The sequence below is a fragment of the Boleophthalmus pectinirostris genome, unplaced genomic scaffold (genome assembly GCF_026225935.1).
Source record: "Boleophthalmus pectinirostris isolate CB_2022bp ecotype Guang Dong unplaced genomic scaffold, ASM2622593v1 HiC_scaffold_22, whole genome shotgun sequence".
Taxonomy (NCBI): Eukaryota; Metazoa; Chordata; class Actinopteri; order Gobiiformes; family Gobiidae; genus Boleophthalmus; species Boleophthalmus pectinirostris.
In genome coordinates, this window is record NW_026571190.1 from 20170055 (window position 1) to 20189914 (window position 19860).

Consider the following 19860-nt stretch of genomic DNA (forward strand, 5'->3'; position numbering starts at 1 on the left):
TTATTGCAAAAAACTTTTTATTTCATCATATTCGTCATTTTCTCATTCTCTCTTTCTTTTGCACTTGTCAGTTTGGGCTCAGTGGGTTATCTCACTAATGATGTATAGTACCCGCCTGAGCAAATCCCTCCGCTGCTCCCAGAAAATACAGCAAGAGGTAAATGCATAATTGAATGTTTGAATTGAATAAACGATTGGCTTTAAAAGAGGATGTGCAGTGTGGAGCAGGAAATATAAACATGACTCTAAGCAATGTTACTTGTGTAGAACGGTGTGTATTGTTGATGGTTTCAGTACAAATCTACAAATATTATGACAATTAATCCAACAGAAATGTGCAATTTCTTATTCTAACGTCACACATCATATTTAGCATATTTTCAACTTTAATGATATTATTATTTTTGAAAACCTGCCCTATAACCCACAGCATGATGACCCAGAGCCTAGTTCAAGGGTGAATGTATTTTCCACTGAACTAAACTGTTATGCCAAACAAAACTATATATGTCAATGCAAAATGGCCTTTTTAGCAGTTTTTTTTATTTGTTTATTTATTTATGTATTTATTTTTTGGGATCCATAGAGGCTTTTCCTAAATTCCCAATTTTTTGCTAAATATCATTCTAAAACACAGGTAGCTATTTGGTACTTATTGTTAGTTATCTATTACATTTGTGCTGTTCTCAAATACACAAAATGCATCTCTTCAAAGTATCTGACAAGGCATTTCCTGCATGTTTTGAGCAGAGACACATTTTTTACGATTTAAGTGCTTAAAGAGCTGAAGTGTGTGATGTGGTGAGTGGAGCCGTCTTTACGATACATGTGGGCGGTTCCAAGCTCCAAACACACAGAGGTGACTGCTGAGTGGCACTGTGACTGGACCACAGCCAAACCAGTCTAAGACATAGTGCACGAGTCTGTACAGGATAAAACACATCATACAAAAAAATTTAGCTATATCAAGAAGCCTATAAACAAGAAATTTACCATATGAACACCAACTAAAACCATAACAAGCAATACAAAATCAAAATAAAAAAAGAACTGTATTTACATGAGACAAAAGTAAATGTGTTGTCGTCATAAATTTTTCACATTTAAGTTTAGTTTTCAAGGACTGTAGCTATTTTAAAACTTAAGTGACAAATTTGACTTCCTTAAAGTAAAATATATAACATCCTCATTTTTGATATGCATATGCACATTCAAGTTTTTACACACAAAAGTCCAAGTTTGTCTCTTTGGAGAAAACTGGTGTGAGTTACTGAGATCATGATAAAAGATCCCACATGAAAAAAACAAGTGATGAATCCAGCTGACACACTAATCCACTTGCTCACATCCTTTCACCTTTGATGTGGTGCACGCAGGAAGATTCTGTTTGTGAAGAACAAGGGAGCCAAACTTGGAAGCATTTCCTGACTGAGTTGTGTCTTTGTTTCCCGTGATTTAAACAGGATCTGACTAAAGGAAATGTAAATCATCTCTGACTGCATCTCACTTGTGTGCGTCTACTATAAACACCTCTCAGAGGATGTAGAAAAGATAAAGTTTATGGGTAGTCTATATTAGTCTAATTCTCTATACTCACTTTTGAACATGTTGCATTTAAATTTCATTTCATTCTTTTCCAACTGGTGCATTAGAGAAATAACAGTCCAATCCAGTCCTCATCACCAGTCCTCATAGTTTCCTCCCACAGCCTGGGGCACTTCACACTGCAGGCTGCTGTATTGACTCTGATCCATAGCAGTATAAATGTGAGACTGACTTCATTGCTACAAGGCCCAAGGATGGCTAATCCATGACCTTCTGAGAGCGATAAGCTGAGAGTCAGCTGTACTACAGCACACTGCAGCGAGGGTTAGAGGGTCTGAGGCAGAGCTCTGCTACAGGATCAAGTCCTGCTCTGGGCCGAGGAGATCCCACGAGCTGAGTGCTGTCATTATGTGGTTAGCCCTGGCAAGTGCCACAGCTCACATTATTAAAGCCACTGAAGACCGCTGCTACAGTGGTGCACTGTTTGGCAAACCAAACCAAGTCCTCTTAGAGAGAGGAGACGGAGAAGCCGCACAGAGCAGCCTCTGTTACAGAGAGACGCCAAAAAGCACCTTTCCTCTGCAGCAGCGGAGCAGTTCACTGGGTTTATGGTCAATGCACAAACTGCTTTGTGTTGAGTTTTTGGCTGCATACAGCCACATGCATCAGAGCTGGTACATTACACTGCCAGGCTGAAGGATGGCCACAGTGCAAGCACACAGTCAACAAACTGCTCAGTAGAACTATAAATAAATACACATTTCACCATTTGGTTGTCAATTTTACTCTCCAAAACTAAATAGCCTCTTAGATAGTCAACATAATCGGTACTAAATCACAGTCATGAGCCCATTATCACTGCTGTATTGTGGAAAGAATTGACGGGTTTAATTACAATGTAAAACAAATGAGAAAACAAAGTGATAGATCAAGTCTAATGCTTAGCCGTACATACGGGAACCATATGGGCTTGTCACCACAGTTAAGACAGCTTCTGCTGTGCTAATCGCTCTGACAGAGCAGATGCACACTCACAGGCATTATTGGCTAAATTAAAGCTATTTTCCTCTTTTTGCTCTATGTGGAACAGCTGTCCTGGACTGGACAGAGCCAGAGGACCGAAGCAATGGCCAGTGTCCAGACTCCAGGCGATGCTCCGATCCCTCGGAGGCAGGATTAGGCCATGATCCAGATTTGGGGCTGGATTTAGGCATTTTGCTCAAGCTGAGCCCAGCTGAAATTCAGATATTAGCCGATGATGTCATTGTTTGTGTGGGGAAACAAAAGGCTTGAAGCTCTCACTTGGTATTCAGATCATGTTTTGGTCAATGCCATCCACAAAAGGAGCAGTTAGCCTGAGCAGCAGCATCAGTCTGTCAGCGAGCGTTCTCCACTTATATAAGGTACTGTGGCCCCTGGGAGCCTCAACAGGGCACTAGTACAGACACAGAGGCCTGGAGTGTGGAGTGTGAAACTAGTCCTACGGACTAACATAGACTTCTTACCCCTCTGCCCTTGCTGCTTCTGAACGAGTCTAAAGTATGTAAACAGGACTTCAGCTGGAGCGCCCCCACAACTGGAGAGGAGAGGGTCAAAGGCAGTCATGTGACCTATGTCCACTGCAAACTCAGACCATGTGAAGCCCAACAGACAGAATGACCCTTTCTGACCCATTACGTCTAATGCACCACATACACTACTGTATACAAGGGAACATATGGTACTGTGGGCCATTTCAGAGTCGACACACTTCATCTATTAATCAACACAACAGCACACAGGCTTCTGCACTGAATACAAATGCACTGTATGCTGCAGAAAACAAACACACTGATTGGCAATGCTTCACACATATCAGGCAGAATGAACTGTAACCTCCAATAGGACTGAAGCAAACCTAAACAGGTTCATTGGCTAAATTACAGTCAAGTTTTTATAGCACTGATTTAGACAAAAAACTCCCTGCTTTCCCAATCTAAATGGATTTACCATTACAGAACTTATAGAAACTTTTCATCAATGAAAAATAGGGGTCAAACCAGACACAGGTTCTACAAGATGAAACATGACATGAGACTGGGTCCACAAGAAAAAGATAAAATGAGATTTTTAAAGAATGAACATATTTATTTATTTATTTATTTTTTAAGGTGCAGTAAATAATTTTTCTGGTGTTGGGTTTGACCAATTGCTTGTATATGGCTGTGGAAAAACATATGTTTAATGCTATATACTGTGAAATATTCCAAGCAAAAAAATTACATCTCAATAGAGACAAGCAGGGAGTGAATCTTTCATCAGAAAAAGTAACATAGTGTACCTTCAGAGTAAATACAAGGACTGTGAATACACACGAAGTGATACCATACTCTAAAATGTAGTATTTATGGCAATTTAGTGTTTACTTGGCACACTTGGTTGTCGAGATTGTACCAAACATTTGACATTAATTTTACCATCAGTAATAAGCAAGCAATAACCTGACCCTATTAGAGTAAAATACGGAAAAATAAGCATGAAAAGGGAAGAAATTGTTTTGGAGGAGCTAATAAACCACCTGCCTATTAATCTGTATTGCTGCCAGTGGGAATAAAGCCAGAGAAAATATAGTGCTATTGCTTTGATTATTCTTCCCCACCTCAGAGCAACACACATCAGGCAAATAGTTACCAACTCATTACAGGGCCTCTCTATTGCTGTTAAATTGCAGTCATTTGTGTCTTTTAGGCAAATAGACTGAGTGCTAAGCAAGCAGACATGCCCTGGCTCAATTATAATAGCCTTCACCAAATCTCCTTCTCAGCAGTTAGGCCAATTATGCACAAACTCTATATATGCTATGGTTATGTGTGGGCTGCCAATATTAATGAACACTCGGACTGTGTTTAAACAGTGCAATTTATAGTTACAAGAGAAATTATGAGGTAGATTGAGAAGTCCAACTTAAAAGAAGTCCAACTCTTAAAGCCATATTATTATTTAAAAACTTACAAAATATCATATATATAACATAGGAATTTCAAGTTTATTTCATGCTGCAATTAAGTATATCACCAAATGTGTGTGTATCAGAATTTAGTTAATAAAAAAAACGTGAATTGTGAGTGTCCACTTCAGTCAAAGCACTACTCCTGTCTTTAATAATAAACAAAATTAGAAGATTAAAATACCAGGCCAACTTGACAAACTAAAAATGGTTCTTGGTAAAAATGGTATCTTAATAAAAAAATCCTGATAAAGATGGATGAAGGAAAAATGCACCATCTATAAAGAAAAGAATAAAACGGGCCAGGGTGGTGTTTTTGTTTGTTCAAATCTCCACACGGCTCTCACACAAATAGAGTGCTGACACCAAGCAGTCAATGATTTTCCTAATGGGCCGACTCTATGGAAATGGAGCTCTCATGAGGATGGTTAAAGCACTAAGAGCCACGTGTAAACTGCACTTTCAATACAGTAGCTATCTGCACCCGCACACACACACACACACGCACACCCACACACACAAACTCTAAAACACATTTTTCCTCTTAAACTATTTAGCTTCACATTTTAAATTGCTGATCTGGCCCTGCTGCGAGTTCATTTTGTTGTTTGGAGTATGGTAGGCTTTAGTGTGATCACATACACCTCTATATTTGGAATAAATTAGGAAAAAACTGCAGTGAAGGGTGAACTGAGGTGAAGGGGTTAAAATATTAGATTGCTCCTCACCCCCATATCACACTGTTTACAGCTCTACCCAATCATAGAACTCAAAAGTCTTATTATAGGAATATTACAACCTCTTAGCAGTCACTGATTATTTCTATGTTCAATTTTTAGCTTTGATTAAACCCAACAGTATGGCATCTGTATGCAGTGCACGGCTGATGTTCAAACATCTGCTCAGTGACAGTTGATCCCTGGGTTTGTGCTTGTCGGCATGTGCAGTGTAGTATAGTATTGGATATATGTACAGACAGCATGTCATTTGTCATAGTAATTATTTAAAATACTATTTTGGTTTCAGTAATCATTGTAAGGGAACTATTTTTATATTCGTTAAGCTATTTTATATTCAGTCCAACATCGTGTTTTTAATAATTATTGATTAGTGGCTAGAACCTGGAATTGTATAAAATGTTTAATCAATACAGTCTTCCAGGATATATTAGATTTCATTCTATGGTCCTACAGCAGTATAACAGACCTTGTTACTGATTAAAAAGATGAGGTTAGGTTTTTTGTGCATTTTCCTTTTGAAAATTTTGGTCCAGAATATGAAAACTACATAGAGCATATACCCACAGATATGTATTTATGTATTCAACGTTTGACTACCACAGTGCTGCGGTCTCCGAAGTGCTTCCACCTGTACAGTCCCTGCCTGAAGGCATCCCCACCTCATCTGAACCCAAAGCCTGGATTATACAGACCGACCTTGACCACAAGCTCACACATACTCTACATTCACATCCAATGGGCTTAAAGCAGTAATTGCCTCCCTATGACCTTGCCTTATGTCAGATCTGACAAATACACTGCTACATGAGAGCCATACAATTAGATCTGAATTGCCATAACAACATTTAAGAGGGTTATTGGTCAGACTACCTCACACATAAATATGTAACTTTTCTGGTGAAAGGTCTGCCTCTGTCTCCAAGGAGAAGTTATTGTTTCAGTAGAAATATTTTTCATCAATAATAATGTGTGATTTAATGCGAGCTAAATGAGTTTAAAGCCATACTGTGGAATATTCCAGGCAAAACAATAACATCTCCAAGGAGATACCAGAAGATTTAAATAGTGCACCTTTAACCACTTAAACCCAAGTAAGTAATTTAGGCAGAGGGAATAATGACTTCTCCGATGCTCTCTGGCCCAGTGGGAGTTTGGGCTCAGGTTTGTTTCCAGATTTCTTCTCCAAACGACTCTGTTTTCCTGCCAGCTCCTCTCACACGCCTGACGCCCAAAACCCGGGTTCCCCTCAGGATTACGCTGGGATTTGAGTCTATGTCGGATTTGTAGAAGGGGATGAGACATTTATCTTCTCTCTTTTTCTCCCCCCAAACATTTCTTCACTAAGCACTCGCCTCCATCTCCTGTTCTTTCTTCTTGCTCATTCTCTATTAATCACAGATAAGGCAAGTCTTCTGGGCTGCTGGCACTTGTGCTACGCTACAAAACGCTACTGTCAGTTCCTTCCCCTTTTCACGCCTTGGGAAAAAATGGTTCGGTGATGGACTGTATCTTTTTTTGGTCATCATGTCGCCTGTTGAAGTGTCATACTTTTTTCCCATGCTTTTCTGCTCCTGTCACAAAGCGGTCGGTCCTATTAAAATGAAAGGGGAGAAGAAGAGTGGAGTAGACTGGCAGAGCAGGATGTTTCTATACCACATATGTCATTAGATTGTGTAGGAGGGATCATATTTTCAAGTGCATATATATGTTGTACACAAGCTTGACTGTGTTGTGGTGTCACTGGAGCAGCCAATCAGCCGCGTGCTTATCGGACTGAGAGCTTGTCAAGTGTTTTGGAGTTTGATGTGACCATTACAGTTAAGGGCCTAGCACACTCCATACAGGCTAACGATCCCTCACACAAGTCTATTCATGGAGTGAGTGGAAACCGGAAGTATTTGAAACAGAATAGAGATTTTAATTGGGGTACTGAAGTAGAGGAGGGATGGTAACACATAAATTAGTTTTAATGTAACTTAATATTTCTATGGATATGTCATTGCTATACCTGGAATGTTCCACAATTTGATATTAAATAGCTCTACATTACATTTATTCAATTACATCTGGTTTTACCGCTAAAAATACCAAGAAAAACAGGCATTCTGACCTTGAACGAGGTTGCCTCTCCACAGATCTGACTGGTAACTTGGTCTGGTTTGGTCTCCGTGAAGATATAGTTTAACACTATACTGTGAAACATTCCAAACAATGCAATAACATTTCCATAGAGAAAAGGATTTGACAGACCCTCTATCAGAAAAGTTGTACAATGCACTTTTGTTTAAAAAAATACATTTTAATAACCTAATTACCTAACTCATGAGGAACACATCATTTATTAAGAATGATTCAAGCTTAGTAACTACGAATTAAGTATCCTGAATCAATCTTAGTAAACTATTTATTCATTATGAACTGAGTCTTTACTCATTGCTTTGTTCATGGGCAATACAATCACACAAGTTGATAATTCAAACTGAATAAGGACAGACATTTGGCAAGACAGAAAACTTTTACATCACAGCTCAAACTTCCAAAAGGACAATTAAAGGATAAGAGCCACAGTAATTTCCAAACTCATATCAAAAGTTCTAATTAAACAGGGGTCAATTCAAAAACACCATCTGAGAGGAATAATTAAATATGGAAGAGCTACTTTAAAGAAAATGTAATTATTAAACCTTTTGTGATACTTCATTCACTGAAGCCAGACGGTATACAAGTTCCTTACAGTAACCAGAAAGACCTATATCACAGCATTCTACATTTGTAGGATATAATTAATTTTGAGTGACAGATTTAAAATTCACTTAACTTAAATGTGAATTGTGTAACTTTTCCAGTTAAGGGTCTGTCAAATGCTTTTCTCCATGGAGGTGTTATTGCTTTGTCTAGAATGTTTCACAGTTCATGGAAACCAAACCACACCAAGTTACACGTTAGATCTGTGGAGAGGCAACCCCGATCACAGTCAGAATGACCATTGTTCTAGTTACTTTTTTGAGCTATAAAACCACCTGTAATATTATAAATGTAAGGTAGATCTGTTTAATGTCATACTGTGGAACATTCCAGGAAGAGCAGTGACATATCCTAAGAAACAAGCAAGTGACAGACCCCCAAACAAAAAGTTACATAGTGTACCTTTAAATAACAAGATCTTGTTTTTACTTTCTTCTAATTTTGAGTAACAGTTTTAACATATTCTTAACTTAAGACAGGGGATCTATTTAAAGAGATAACCCTGAAACTAGTAAACAGGACGGGAGCTGAGCGACCTAATAACCCCTCCGTATGGCCGTGGCCTCATCCAAATGTGAGTTCGCTTAAGGCATTTTAGGCCTAAATATTAACATGGATCCTGGTCTAATTCAGCCACAGTGCATCTTCTCATCGCTCTGGCTCTGCTAAGCCTCTTACCTTTGGGATTATTGGCAACACAAAGTATTATATAGCTTCATTCATCTGGATAACGTGTTATTAATGTATTCTGGGATGAAACCATCTGCAGTGCTGATGGGAGGAGGAGGAGAGGAGATTGGGCAAGGCAAGCTGTCCACAAAATTATTTGGTGTGTTATTTGATTTCAATTGAGGGGAATAGTAGAAGGGCTGCAAGATTGATCGCAACTGAATCAAAATCACAGTTTGGATGCAACTGGCAAATTGCAAAGGCTACAATTTTTGAAGTACCATCATTTACTCAACAAAAAACCAAAAAAAAAAAAAATATGGTGTCTTGCTATCCTTCTGCATAAAATAGATAATCCTGTATCTTAAATCTTATCTTACAAACATGTTCAGAAATGAGTCAGTTCATATTTTAGTCTATTTGTCAATTCTTCTAGACAGGTTTAAAGGAAATTCTGTTCAAAAGAACTTTGAACAGAATTAGAGATCAACCAGTATGGGTGTTAGGCCTATGCCAATTGTTTTCCCCAAATTATGTTTTTTGTAATTTACTACAAACTCCACCACAAGCCTGTAAGAGAGCTTGGTAATCATGTTTGGCTAGAGATCTCTTTGTATTAAAGTAATATAGGGCTTTGTGTGAATTTTTAGGCAGCAGTTGATCAAAACAAAATATCAACCCATGCTAGAGAAGACAAATAGCTGACAAGACAAAAAATCCAAATATCGGCCTGATATATCAGTCTGTCTGGCTATCTCTAAACCGAATTCTATTATTAAAACATAAATTGCAAAACTAGTTGTAATGTTCAGTTTGTTCAGCCCTAAATAGTAGTGAGGTTGAGAAGAAGAAGCAGAGATCAGCGTTATGATGATGATGGCCTCTCACTGAGCACAAGAGGGACACACAGACAGGTTAAGAATATGAGGATAAGTGAAGTACGTCTTAAGCCCCTCTCAGATGTGTACATCGCTACAAATACATAATTTTAGAAAGAGCCAGATTTGTCAAACCCCTTGTGAAGAGATGAGACTCTCAGACAGATGGCAAGGATGTCTAAATAAGTGAGAGACATATAAGCAGTTAAACAACAGTTAGAGCAGTCCAACTGCTATATTCTTTGTTTATAAAAAAATATTTCTAACATATCTCCAGATCTTGACCTCCACTCTATAAGCAACAAATGATTGTTTATTCCCCCCAAAAGACAGTATAGTTAGGCCTGTCATGATAATGACTATATCGACTAACTATGGCTAGTTATTGCTTCATTCTGCTGTTTATTTGTTGCAGCACAGGAGTTTTGAATGACACTGTCTATTTAAAATGGTTTACTGGGATTATCTAGTATCATTGTTTTTGTGTCATGTGACATAAAGTAGGTTAAATATTATCAATTATCTCAGTATATCTATGTAGCAATATATTGTCCTTCAAATTTTGTTATCGTGACAGGCCCTAGTAGAGCTGGATGTCAGATAAACTTGAAATTAATATGACATCATCACAAAGTACAAAAAGATATCAGTTAAGTCAGAAGAACACATATCTCTGACAGTTGACAGTCTCACTCTTTTGATGCTCAAAAATTTACATAAAACTGTCACAAGTAATGTTTCACTCTATCAAAACAAAGCTCGCGGGATTACAGGAGGCAATAATAAACACATAACTCATTTTCTTCTTACATTTGTTTCTCAGCTTTGGCGTTAAGAACAAAATATGGCTTTTGAAGCTTGGACCATACAGAAAAACTGCAGACAACACAGATGGGGTATAGCGAAATAGCAACTCGCACTACATGTTTAGCAAGTAAAAAAAGCAGATTAAACTGCCCAGTCATCCCAAAACTCCAGCTAACTCACTCCATGCAGTCTCCTCTCTGCTAAATCCTTGCTAATAAAATAAATAGTTGGCTAATGCATATTTTGGTGACACTTTAGTTTAGGGACCACATATTAATTGCTAACACAGTGGTAACTGGTATACTAATTAGTTGTTACTTAGCTATTACTTGATATTTATCAAACACTTATTAATGCTTATTAAAATTTCAGTGTATGTACAGGAACATATAATATTGTATTGTATAACTATTGTAATACTTTAATGGGAAGAAAATAGTTAATGGCTTAATAGCAAACTACAGCCTTAAAGAAAAATGCATTAACAGTACTTTATAAATACTACCAAAGATGTAATTAAGCACTTATTTTACTACAAATTAGCTATTAATGTGTGGTCCCTAAACTAAAGCTTTACCCAAATTTTGGTCAACTAAAACTTCAACTGGCTAAACAACTAAGAAGTACAGCCTTACTATTTACCTTTTGGGCTTATTAAACATGATGTAATAACAGAACTGACTCTGAGGCCATTTTGCTGTTGCGAATGGCACTGGAAAGGTTTTCTCCTACTGGAGGACTGTATACTGTACGTGTAGTATTTCAAACATCTGGACACCTGTGGAAAAAATGAACCTAAAATTACAAAATGTCAGCACAGAGCAGTCCAAGGTTTGTGGACAATTTTAGCAGGGAAGTGCCACCGGAGATGTTTGGGAGTGTTTGAACTGCTATGGCTACTAGGTAACACATTGTATAGCAAAGTATAGTATCAGGTTTACAAACTACTAATCTAATGAACTGAGCTACTAATTAAGGAATTAGGAGGTAAAGATCAGGCAGCAATTAAAGGTGCACTGTGTAACATGTCTAGTGAAGAGTCTGCCACCTGCTTATCTCCATGGAAACATTACTGCTTTGTCTACAATGTTCCACAGTATAGACTAAACCTGTCTATCACAAGGGAGACAAGTAGGTTACAGCACTACGCTATTCAGATCTGTGGAGAGTCGTCGACTCACAGAAGGAATTATTGTATTTTTTGAGCAAGAGAAATCTGTAATGAATAAATGCTAGGTGGACATCTTCATAGGCAAAACAAAAACCCTCCACCAGAAAAAGCTGCGCAGTGCACCTTTAAGTAGATATTAAGCCTGATTCATTCCTAATAAACTATTTGCTCATTATATTTCTTCATGCTTTATTAAGGCTAATTAAACTGTAATTATTATAAATTGTTTGCACTGAACTTAATTCACGATAAAACTTCAACATTTATTCTTACAGAGTTAGTTTGTTGACAGATTGCCTACGCACCATCAAAAGCCGTTCATCAGCTGCATTATGAGACAAATGTTGCGTTGCTAGTTGGAAACACAGGTATGTATACAAATTGCACTCTAACTTCAAAGTGATTTCCAGTGTCTTTCATGTCTTAGGTGAGCACATTTCTTTGCTTTAGATCTGAGTAAGTCCCCACCAGTTCCCATTAGAGAAAAACACACAGACTGATGGACAGGTTCCACTTTACTTTCACTCATTACAAGTTTTAGAGAGTAGCTTTTTCAAGATGCAATGATTTGTGCGTTTAAAATTGTGAAATTATATGCTGCATCTTGTGTGTGGCCCTGGACTATAATTACGTACATCCCGGGGTCTGTGTAAAGCATTGGCAAACACTGGAGAGGAGTTTCTTCTGGGGGAGTGACAATTTAAGTGCCAATTACATCTTGACTGGCATCTTCAATGGACTTAATACAATGCACCGAGGTGGTAGAGAACAGTACATGTGTATAAGGTGTTAAGTATTCATAATGATAGCTCTTTTCTGTTTCATAGCTTTCCTTTATTTTCTGGATCACCAAATCATCTTCCTCCAAGCATGCCATTGTCAATGTAGCTCTCATGGAACTTTAGAGAAGACTTTAAACCATGTTATAATGGTCATCATCACCAGCTTACTCTTGAGTTGTATTTCGTGTCTATAGTAATCTATTATTCTGTATTCAAAAGTTATGTTTTCACATTCCCCTAAACCCCACCCATGGCTCTGGAGGTCCTTGGGATTCTTTAAAAAATGTAGGCCATGGGTTATACACAAAGGGTAAAAAATGTTGCATAAGAAGACAATGAACAACAAGACAATGGGCTGTTATCTTCATCAATGTGTTTACAGAATTATTATGTTTTACAATAGATAGAATGTAAAATCATGATCTATGTTGGTGATAGCATATTATTAAATACCACAAAAAATCTACTAAATTGACCAAAAAATGTATAGTCCAAGGATTTTCCCAAGATTTTGAATAATATTTAGTAAAATTTCTTGTTATTTTCTATTTTCATCTTGTATGACTAATCCCAAAATGCCTTGGAATTCCCCTGCAGGAGCTAGAGGAAGTGTCTGGGGTGAGTGAACCCTGACAGTCCTTGTTAACATCTGCAACAATCAAAACAATGATATACCATTTTGACAGCAATATGTTCCAAATACACTGACAACTTTAACAGATCCCATCCTTGAGACCTGGGCTTTGGACTGGTACAAAGTATTCAAGACACTGAATGTTAAAAAATACTTGCATGTCAAAGTTCAAAGTACAATGAGTTCTATAAATATCCTCATTTTAGTGGGTGTATGTGATCAGCACCTTTACACTGTACATTATATTGTGGGTGCGAGCTTGTGTGAGTCAGCACTGAGATCCTGGACACAGAGAGATGAATCATGTTGTGGGCAGGTTGTGGTTCTGAATAGACCGGTACCTCCAATACATTTCCCAAAACCATCTCAACAGAAAAAACACATGGATAGAACAGCGCATTTGATTACAGCTGGATAAGAGCGCATAGATTACACCTCTTCAGAGCTATCTTTGGGTTTTTACAGAAGAGAAGATACTGTTATTTACATTTACTGGAATTTATAAAAGAAAATCAAATGAGAAAGATATAGTCAGCAGATCTAAAGGTGAGCTAGGAAAGGAATCTTGAGTTGTAGTGCAAATTGAATCTACAAAAATAAAACTATAAGCCAGTAAAACTCATCACTTCACTAGTTTGGCAGTATCTTCGAATTGCTCATCATGGTTAAAAAATAATTTAATTCTGTAGCTGATACTGACCTTTTTTTGGATGCAATAAAACTTGATACCAGGCATTTTTACTATTTTGGTAACATGATAAGAAGTCAACAAGATAACACTGCATACTGTACCTTCCTTAAAGCAAAAAGAAGAGGATAAAATGGTCAGAACCACAAGAGATATAGATAAAGGGATAGTAATAACAATATTTTGTCCAGTTTGTCAGAAATTAAATAAAATCTAAAGTTTTAATCGGTAACAGTTGAGTGAAGCAGTGGGGAACTGTACAGAATAAAAGAGGGAAAATGATGACTCAGATCCTAATTACAAACTTCAAATTCAACCTCTGATTCATCGTTTTCAGAAGACGCTAACCATGAATTAGCCACTTAGCCTGGCTGATTGCTCTGGGTTAGGGCAAACAAGATGAAAATGCACTGAAATTTTAAAGTACAAAAGGTGGAGGAAGTACTGAAGTAAAAATACTGTAATGCCACAATCATATTATTCAAGCTAAAGTAAATCATGAAAACTCCAGCCATGAAAAACATTCTACATTTTGCTTTTTATATTTGTCTGCAAAGTCATCCTATTTTTATACAGCAACCAGTTGAATTCTGTTCCTCTGCTGTCATGCTTCCCAAGGCAAAGCTGCTGTGTGCCAAGTGTGCCACAGTGGGTAGAGAATGCTCGTAAAATAAAACAGGACATAGTCATTTGTGGTTTTGCATGTCACTTAAACATTATCACCACGGTCACTGGCGTTGATGCAGAACAGAAGGAAAATGTCGTATTCTGGCCGTAGGAAACCCATTAGGAAAACAGTGATGCGCACTGTAGTGGATATGGAAAAAGTGTAGATTGGAGGTAATGTAACATTGTATGACCATGACTAATAGGGAAACTCTTTATACAGCGTGTGAGAGCTGGACACCCGCAGAGAACATTACCGTTACACGAGTCCACAGGCAGACGGAAAGAAAAAAATGCTGACAACCAGATGTGGAGCACGGGCCAGACACTATTTGAGCATTGGGTACAAAAGGATGGTAGGAATCTGAAATAGTTACACTCATCAACCTAGAGATGGGTGATGTGGCAAAACTAAATAAATAACCATAGTTTTATTCCCACACTGATCACAATTTTAATTATGTTCATTTCAAGCAATAACCCAGAATTTTTTCCACTGCCACTGACTACAAAATTCCCTCTAAATCTGAACTCTCATTCATACTGCATGCTTTTAGTGTCATAGGATTGGCTGAAATACCATATCATTTAAAAAGCCCCAAGATCATCATTGCAATCTACAAAATATTTGATCATACAATTCAGTTAAAATATAAATGCAATGCACTCAGTTAATTCAGGCAAAACATCTACTGGTCATACAAATACTGTGATTCTGTGATGAGCACTTTGGCATGGATCGAATACTGATATCAGATATTGCTGGTGACACTGATAAATTTGCTGGATTGGACATTTGGCCCAGAAAATCTCAGAATGTTTGAACTTTTGAATTACTTGAGATAAATAACAGCTACATAACAGCCTTTGCACTGGTACTGGTTGATATTGTGAACCATTGGATATTTTTAAGTATCAAAATCAGTATCGCAAACCATTCTATTGGCCTTCAAACAAGCACACATGCCCATCGTGCTATGATTTCAGTTTTATCACTAAAACACTGCTCATCTGAATTTGTATTATTGCAGATGATCAGGTCCAAATGTGTAAAAATGCATAAATACATAAATACATACAAATGGTCAAACATATAAACCTGTTAGATGCATATTTAAGTGGCTGCAGCTGTGAAGAGCATTAGCAAGCTGATTAAGGAGGAAAATGTCAACAATCACGAGCAGGTTTTTCCTCACGAGACACAACAGGAGACTCACTGATGACAACTGAGACTCCACAGACTGCTGCCTGCTGCGCGGACACATCCTCTGCTGCATAATCTCCCTCCATACGGAGCACACACATCTCTCCCATGTAGTACTGTACTGGTACTATGGCTCACGGCTTTCTATTCTATTGAGATAGAGTGGTCTTCTTTAAGAGACTGGAGCAGTGTTCATTTTGCCAGTGCATAGACCTGTCAACCAATAAACAGAATGAACCAACATTTAGTCATAGAAGTTATTTATTCAACCCTCTGTCGCTCATATTATATTACAACAAAAATACTCACAATTTCCCCGCTATTGCAAAGAAAATGTACACACAAGCCCCCACTGAGCCTCAAAATATATTGTTCCAGCTTTTACATATTGAATGATAAGTTAGTATAGTACTTAGTACAGACCTACCAATGCAACAGACAACACACTCATAATCTACAGTATTATACTGTGTTAATGTACAATAAGTGCTGTTTCAACTATTATAACTGCTGCTGCAGGATTTTACACCATTAGGGTCCATTTGTACAGTGCAATGTGGCTCTATAATCTGCACAGGACAGCTGTTGATGCAGAATTTAGTTTTTGTTCTCTTGGTTATCAGACTGGATACACCCTAGACAGAAGAATAGTATTACATGAATATTAAACAGACTCAACTGAAATTAACAAATCCATTAAAGCTCCTATGACACAAAATTGATTGTGAGTTTTAAGCTCATTTGTTAGAATTTTGTTTCTTCCTCAAAACATACCTGGAGTTGTTTTTGTTTCATTCACACATGAATAATCTTTTATTATTAGTATTTGTTATTTCCAAACCTTAAAATACTTTGTTCCACATTGTGATGTTATCAAATGGTAGTCTTCAAATTAAGTTAAGCTATCTTTTATCTTTAGCTCAGTAGAGAGTCGCAAATCCGGGGCTGAAATTATCCAAATTAGTCTAGTGAAGGTGTATGGAGTTTAAAAACACACTATGTTTTGTGTTTGAGAGAAGAAGTCAGCCTAAAAATACAGGGCTTGTGTGTTAAACATGTGTGAATGGGCCCTTTAATACATACAAACCTGCTGAAAACTACCACTATATCCCTAATATCTTATTTGGCTGTTTATTTCAACATTTACAATCCTTTTACTCACTTATATATTAGGGAAATGAAGAAAAGAGCATTTTGATTTGATCTTAGTAAGTATATTGCAATTGGCATCTAGGTGATCTGAATATGTTATAACCCAGGATTGCTTAACCACGTAGACATTTGGCCACAGTGAAACAGAAGTGATAAACCAGTCAAAGGGCAGTGTCACTGAGGGAGACTGGTCAGTTGTCAGTGGTAATACAGGGGTAGAGTTGACAATCTGACTGGCAGCTCGTGAGTGTGAGCGGGCTGGTGGACAGGATGTGTACGGTCCTTTGAAGCACCAGGGGCAATAGGGATAAAAGCCGTACCCCAAAGGTCAACCGCTAACATCCTTCAGTTTGTTAATATTGAATGTCATCTGAACAAATCACTGTCGATGCCTATGAATAAGTGCTGACACAACCGATCTATGAAAACACCAGCCTCTCTTATGTAACACTACAGCCTACTAATGTACAAGCCTTTAAAGACAATTGAGAGACAATTCAGAAACAATTAAGAAGAATACCCTCAAGTGTCATCATGCAAATTGGTTAATAACATTGTTGATATACCCCTTCCCCGTGGTGCCATCACATACAGTTTCACTGAAAGATTCTCAAAGTGTCAGGAAACTCATTACTATAAATTTGAACAGTGAAAATGCAGTTAACCTGGGAAAAATACTCCTATCTATATGGATTTAAGTAAAAGTATGATTTTAATGAGACACAAAATATGCCACAAACAAAATTACAAGTACTACAATTATTTTTATTTCTACCGTAGTCTTCTTAGCCTTCTTCTGTATCCACATTTAACACAGTGTATTACAGTTAAACAACTACTAGTACTGTCATTATATTGTTATTATCAGATTAAAACAAATATACCTATTTACAAAATGACAAAAAACAAACAGCTCCATATAAATAAAATTGATAAAGCTTAACGTAACCACTGCTACTATCACTATCAAATTAATGTAACTCTATGGTATCATGCTACGGGTAAAATGTCTTATCTGCTGGAAGCTACTGGAAAGACTGTTTTACTTGAATAGCTGCACTTTTATGAAGGGAAAGCACAGTCCCAGGACTTGCCAGTAAACAACTGCGTCCAATTTCTTTGGGGCACCCTTGAATGCTTCAGAGACCAAGCAGCACAAGAATCCCAAGTTTTTAATTCCAGGCATCAGGTACTGAAAATTAATCACATACTGTCCCAAAAACCTGCTTTGTGTTGGCCAGTGGAGGAAAGGAAGGAGACTGGAATTTAGAAAAAGAAGTTAGTTCATGGCACAGGTTTAGGCTACCTGAGCTGGTTTCACAGGCTTGTAGACTGGACCTGTTTAGACCATGAATTGTTTTGCCTTCTTCTTTGTTTGCATGTTTAAGCCCTGATTTAAGCTATTTTAGTTTTGCATAAATCTATTTCATTGACACATCTAACTTTTTTTTATAACAATTTTATGCTTGCTTTAGGGTCATGCAACTCCCTATATTTGGCATAACCTGTTCTATTCCGAAATGACAAAAACAGATATAACCCACTGATACATCTCCTGCTTTCTTTGAACTCCCTGGCATCTGATTTGCTGCATGCTGCTACTGTACCTTACTCTACTAAAACTTTAACATTGAGGATGTTGAATCAACCATCAAACAGTTCAGGCTGGCCTGAGAATGGCAGATCATGCTGACCCTTGCTGCTTCTGTACTTTTATCAGGCTGCCTATAATAAGCAAAACCACTGATGTCTAAAATAAGGATTTGCCTCTGCCTTGCTATAACAGTGCCCCGGTGTGAACTACACGCTGAGTTCACATTTCGTTCTCAGTTGTGGTATTTGATTCTGGAGTGAGCTCGCTCAGACGGCGCTGCGTGCCCCACGTCTTCATTGAGCTTAGGATGCCCGTCTCAGCATCGCTCCTAAACGGCTACGTAGCATCTGTCTACAGCGACATCATCCAAATATGCCCGCGTTCACCAGTGACAAGAACTCATTTAAGGCCTGAACGTGAGCTAAGCATTTAAGCAGTGCGTAAATGTTATGACCTGTCGACCAACCCATTCATCTACAGTTTAGCGCGTTTTATTGGGAATACGGGGTTAGAAAGGCGCGGATGTGAGAGGGAATGGCTCGTCTCCTACCGGCTGCTGTATGTGTCGAGACGCCCCTCTTCCAGGCGAGGAGAGATGCTGCCGCTGGTGGTGCCCGTGCTGGAAATAGTCGCTGCCAGCGGCTTTGTTGCCCGAGAGCCGGTCCCTCTTCTCGCGCACACTGGATCCACGGTCCTCTCGCTCTTCGCCGGAGTCGAGGCTGCTGAAGTTCCAAACGATGAGCGTCTGCACCAGCAACACGGTGAGGGCTGCTATCAGGGCGGACCGCGAGCGCCGGGCCAACCTGCGAGCACACAAGCCGCCGACCATGTTCACTCCGGGCTGCTGCTCTGTGGCTCTGCGCAGCGCGACGCCAACACGAGTGGAAGTGTAGCGGAGGGACGGCAGCAGGAGGAGGTGGGTGCGCTGGAGGAGAGGAGGGAGCTTACGGTGGCGACGCGAGGAGGAGCGTCGTCAAGGAGAGGCACAGGGCCACCGTGTGGAGAGAGAGGAGAGAGACTGGAACAAGGCGGAGGGAGCGTATTATTGAAGCCGGTTCGTTATATTTCCAACGCACATGATAACGTAAGCTATGATTATATTTATTTTAGCGCACCATAACAAAAACTATAGGCCTTACCTTAGGCCTATTATGTTGGTCTGTCTCTTCATTATGTGTTACGCTTTACTGACTCTCAGTCACAGAGCATATGGCTCCAACTTGCGTTTTCCGTATCATCATATAGCTTCCGTTTCAGATAGGCCTAGGTGCAAATTCTGAAGCCTAAAGCCTGCTTAATCAAATTGTGCCTCACAGGTCCAAGACATATCATGCCCTGTTTGAGGCACAAGTAATATCTCCACGTTGTTGAGATTAGTGCTGAATTTTAATAAATGCTGCTTATCCTCTGAGACTGAGTTACAGAGGATGCAATGCTTCAGGCGACACCAGTCTAAACGATTCAGTTGGAGTGATAGGAGACTCCAGCTCATTTTAAAATATAATATTCACATTACAAGGCAGAGCAGCAGGATTAAACGGTCTCCAGAGACCCCTGACTGACACTTTTGATCCCAACAGGGCTATAGCAAAAATCTGT

At 38.6% G+C, this 19860-nt stretch overlaps 1 protein-coding gene across 1 annotated transcript in view; it reads right to left on the reverse strand.

The window, feature by feature from the left end:
* xylt1 (xylosyltransferase I) overlaps positions 1 to 19157 on the reverse strand; it is a 70991-nt gene extending 51834 nt beyond the window's left edge. Inside the window, exon 1 of the mRNA XM_020941922.2 lies at positions 18812 to 19157. Coding sequence (XP_020797581.1) covers positions 18812 to 19090 — 279 coding nt within the window. The 5' untranslated portion in view covers positions 19091 to 19157. The remainder of the gene's footprint in view (positions 1 to 18811) is intronic.
* Positions 19158 to 19860: the final 703 nt, after the last annotated feature.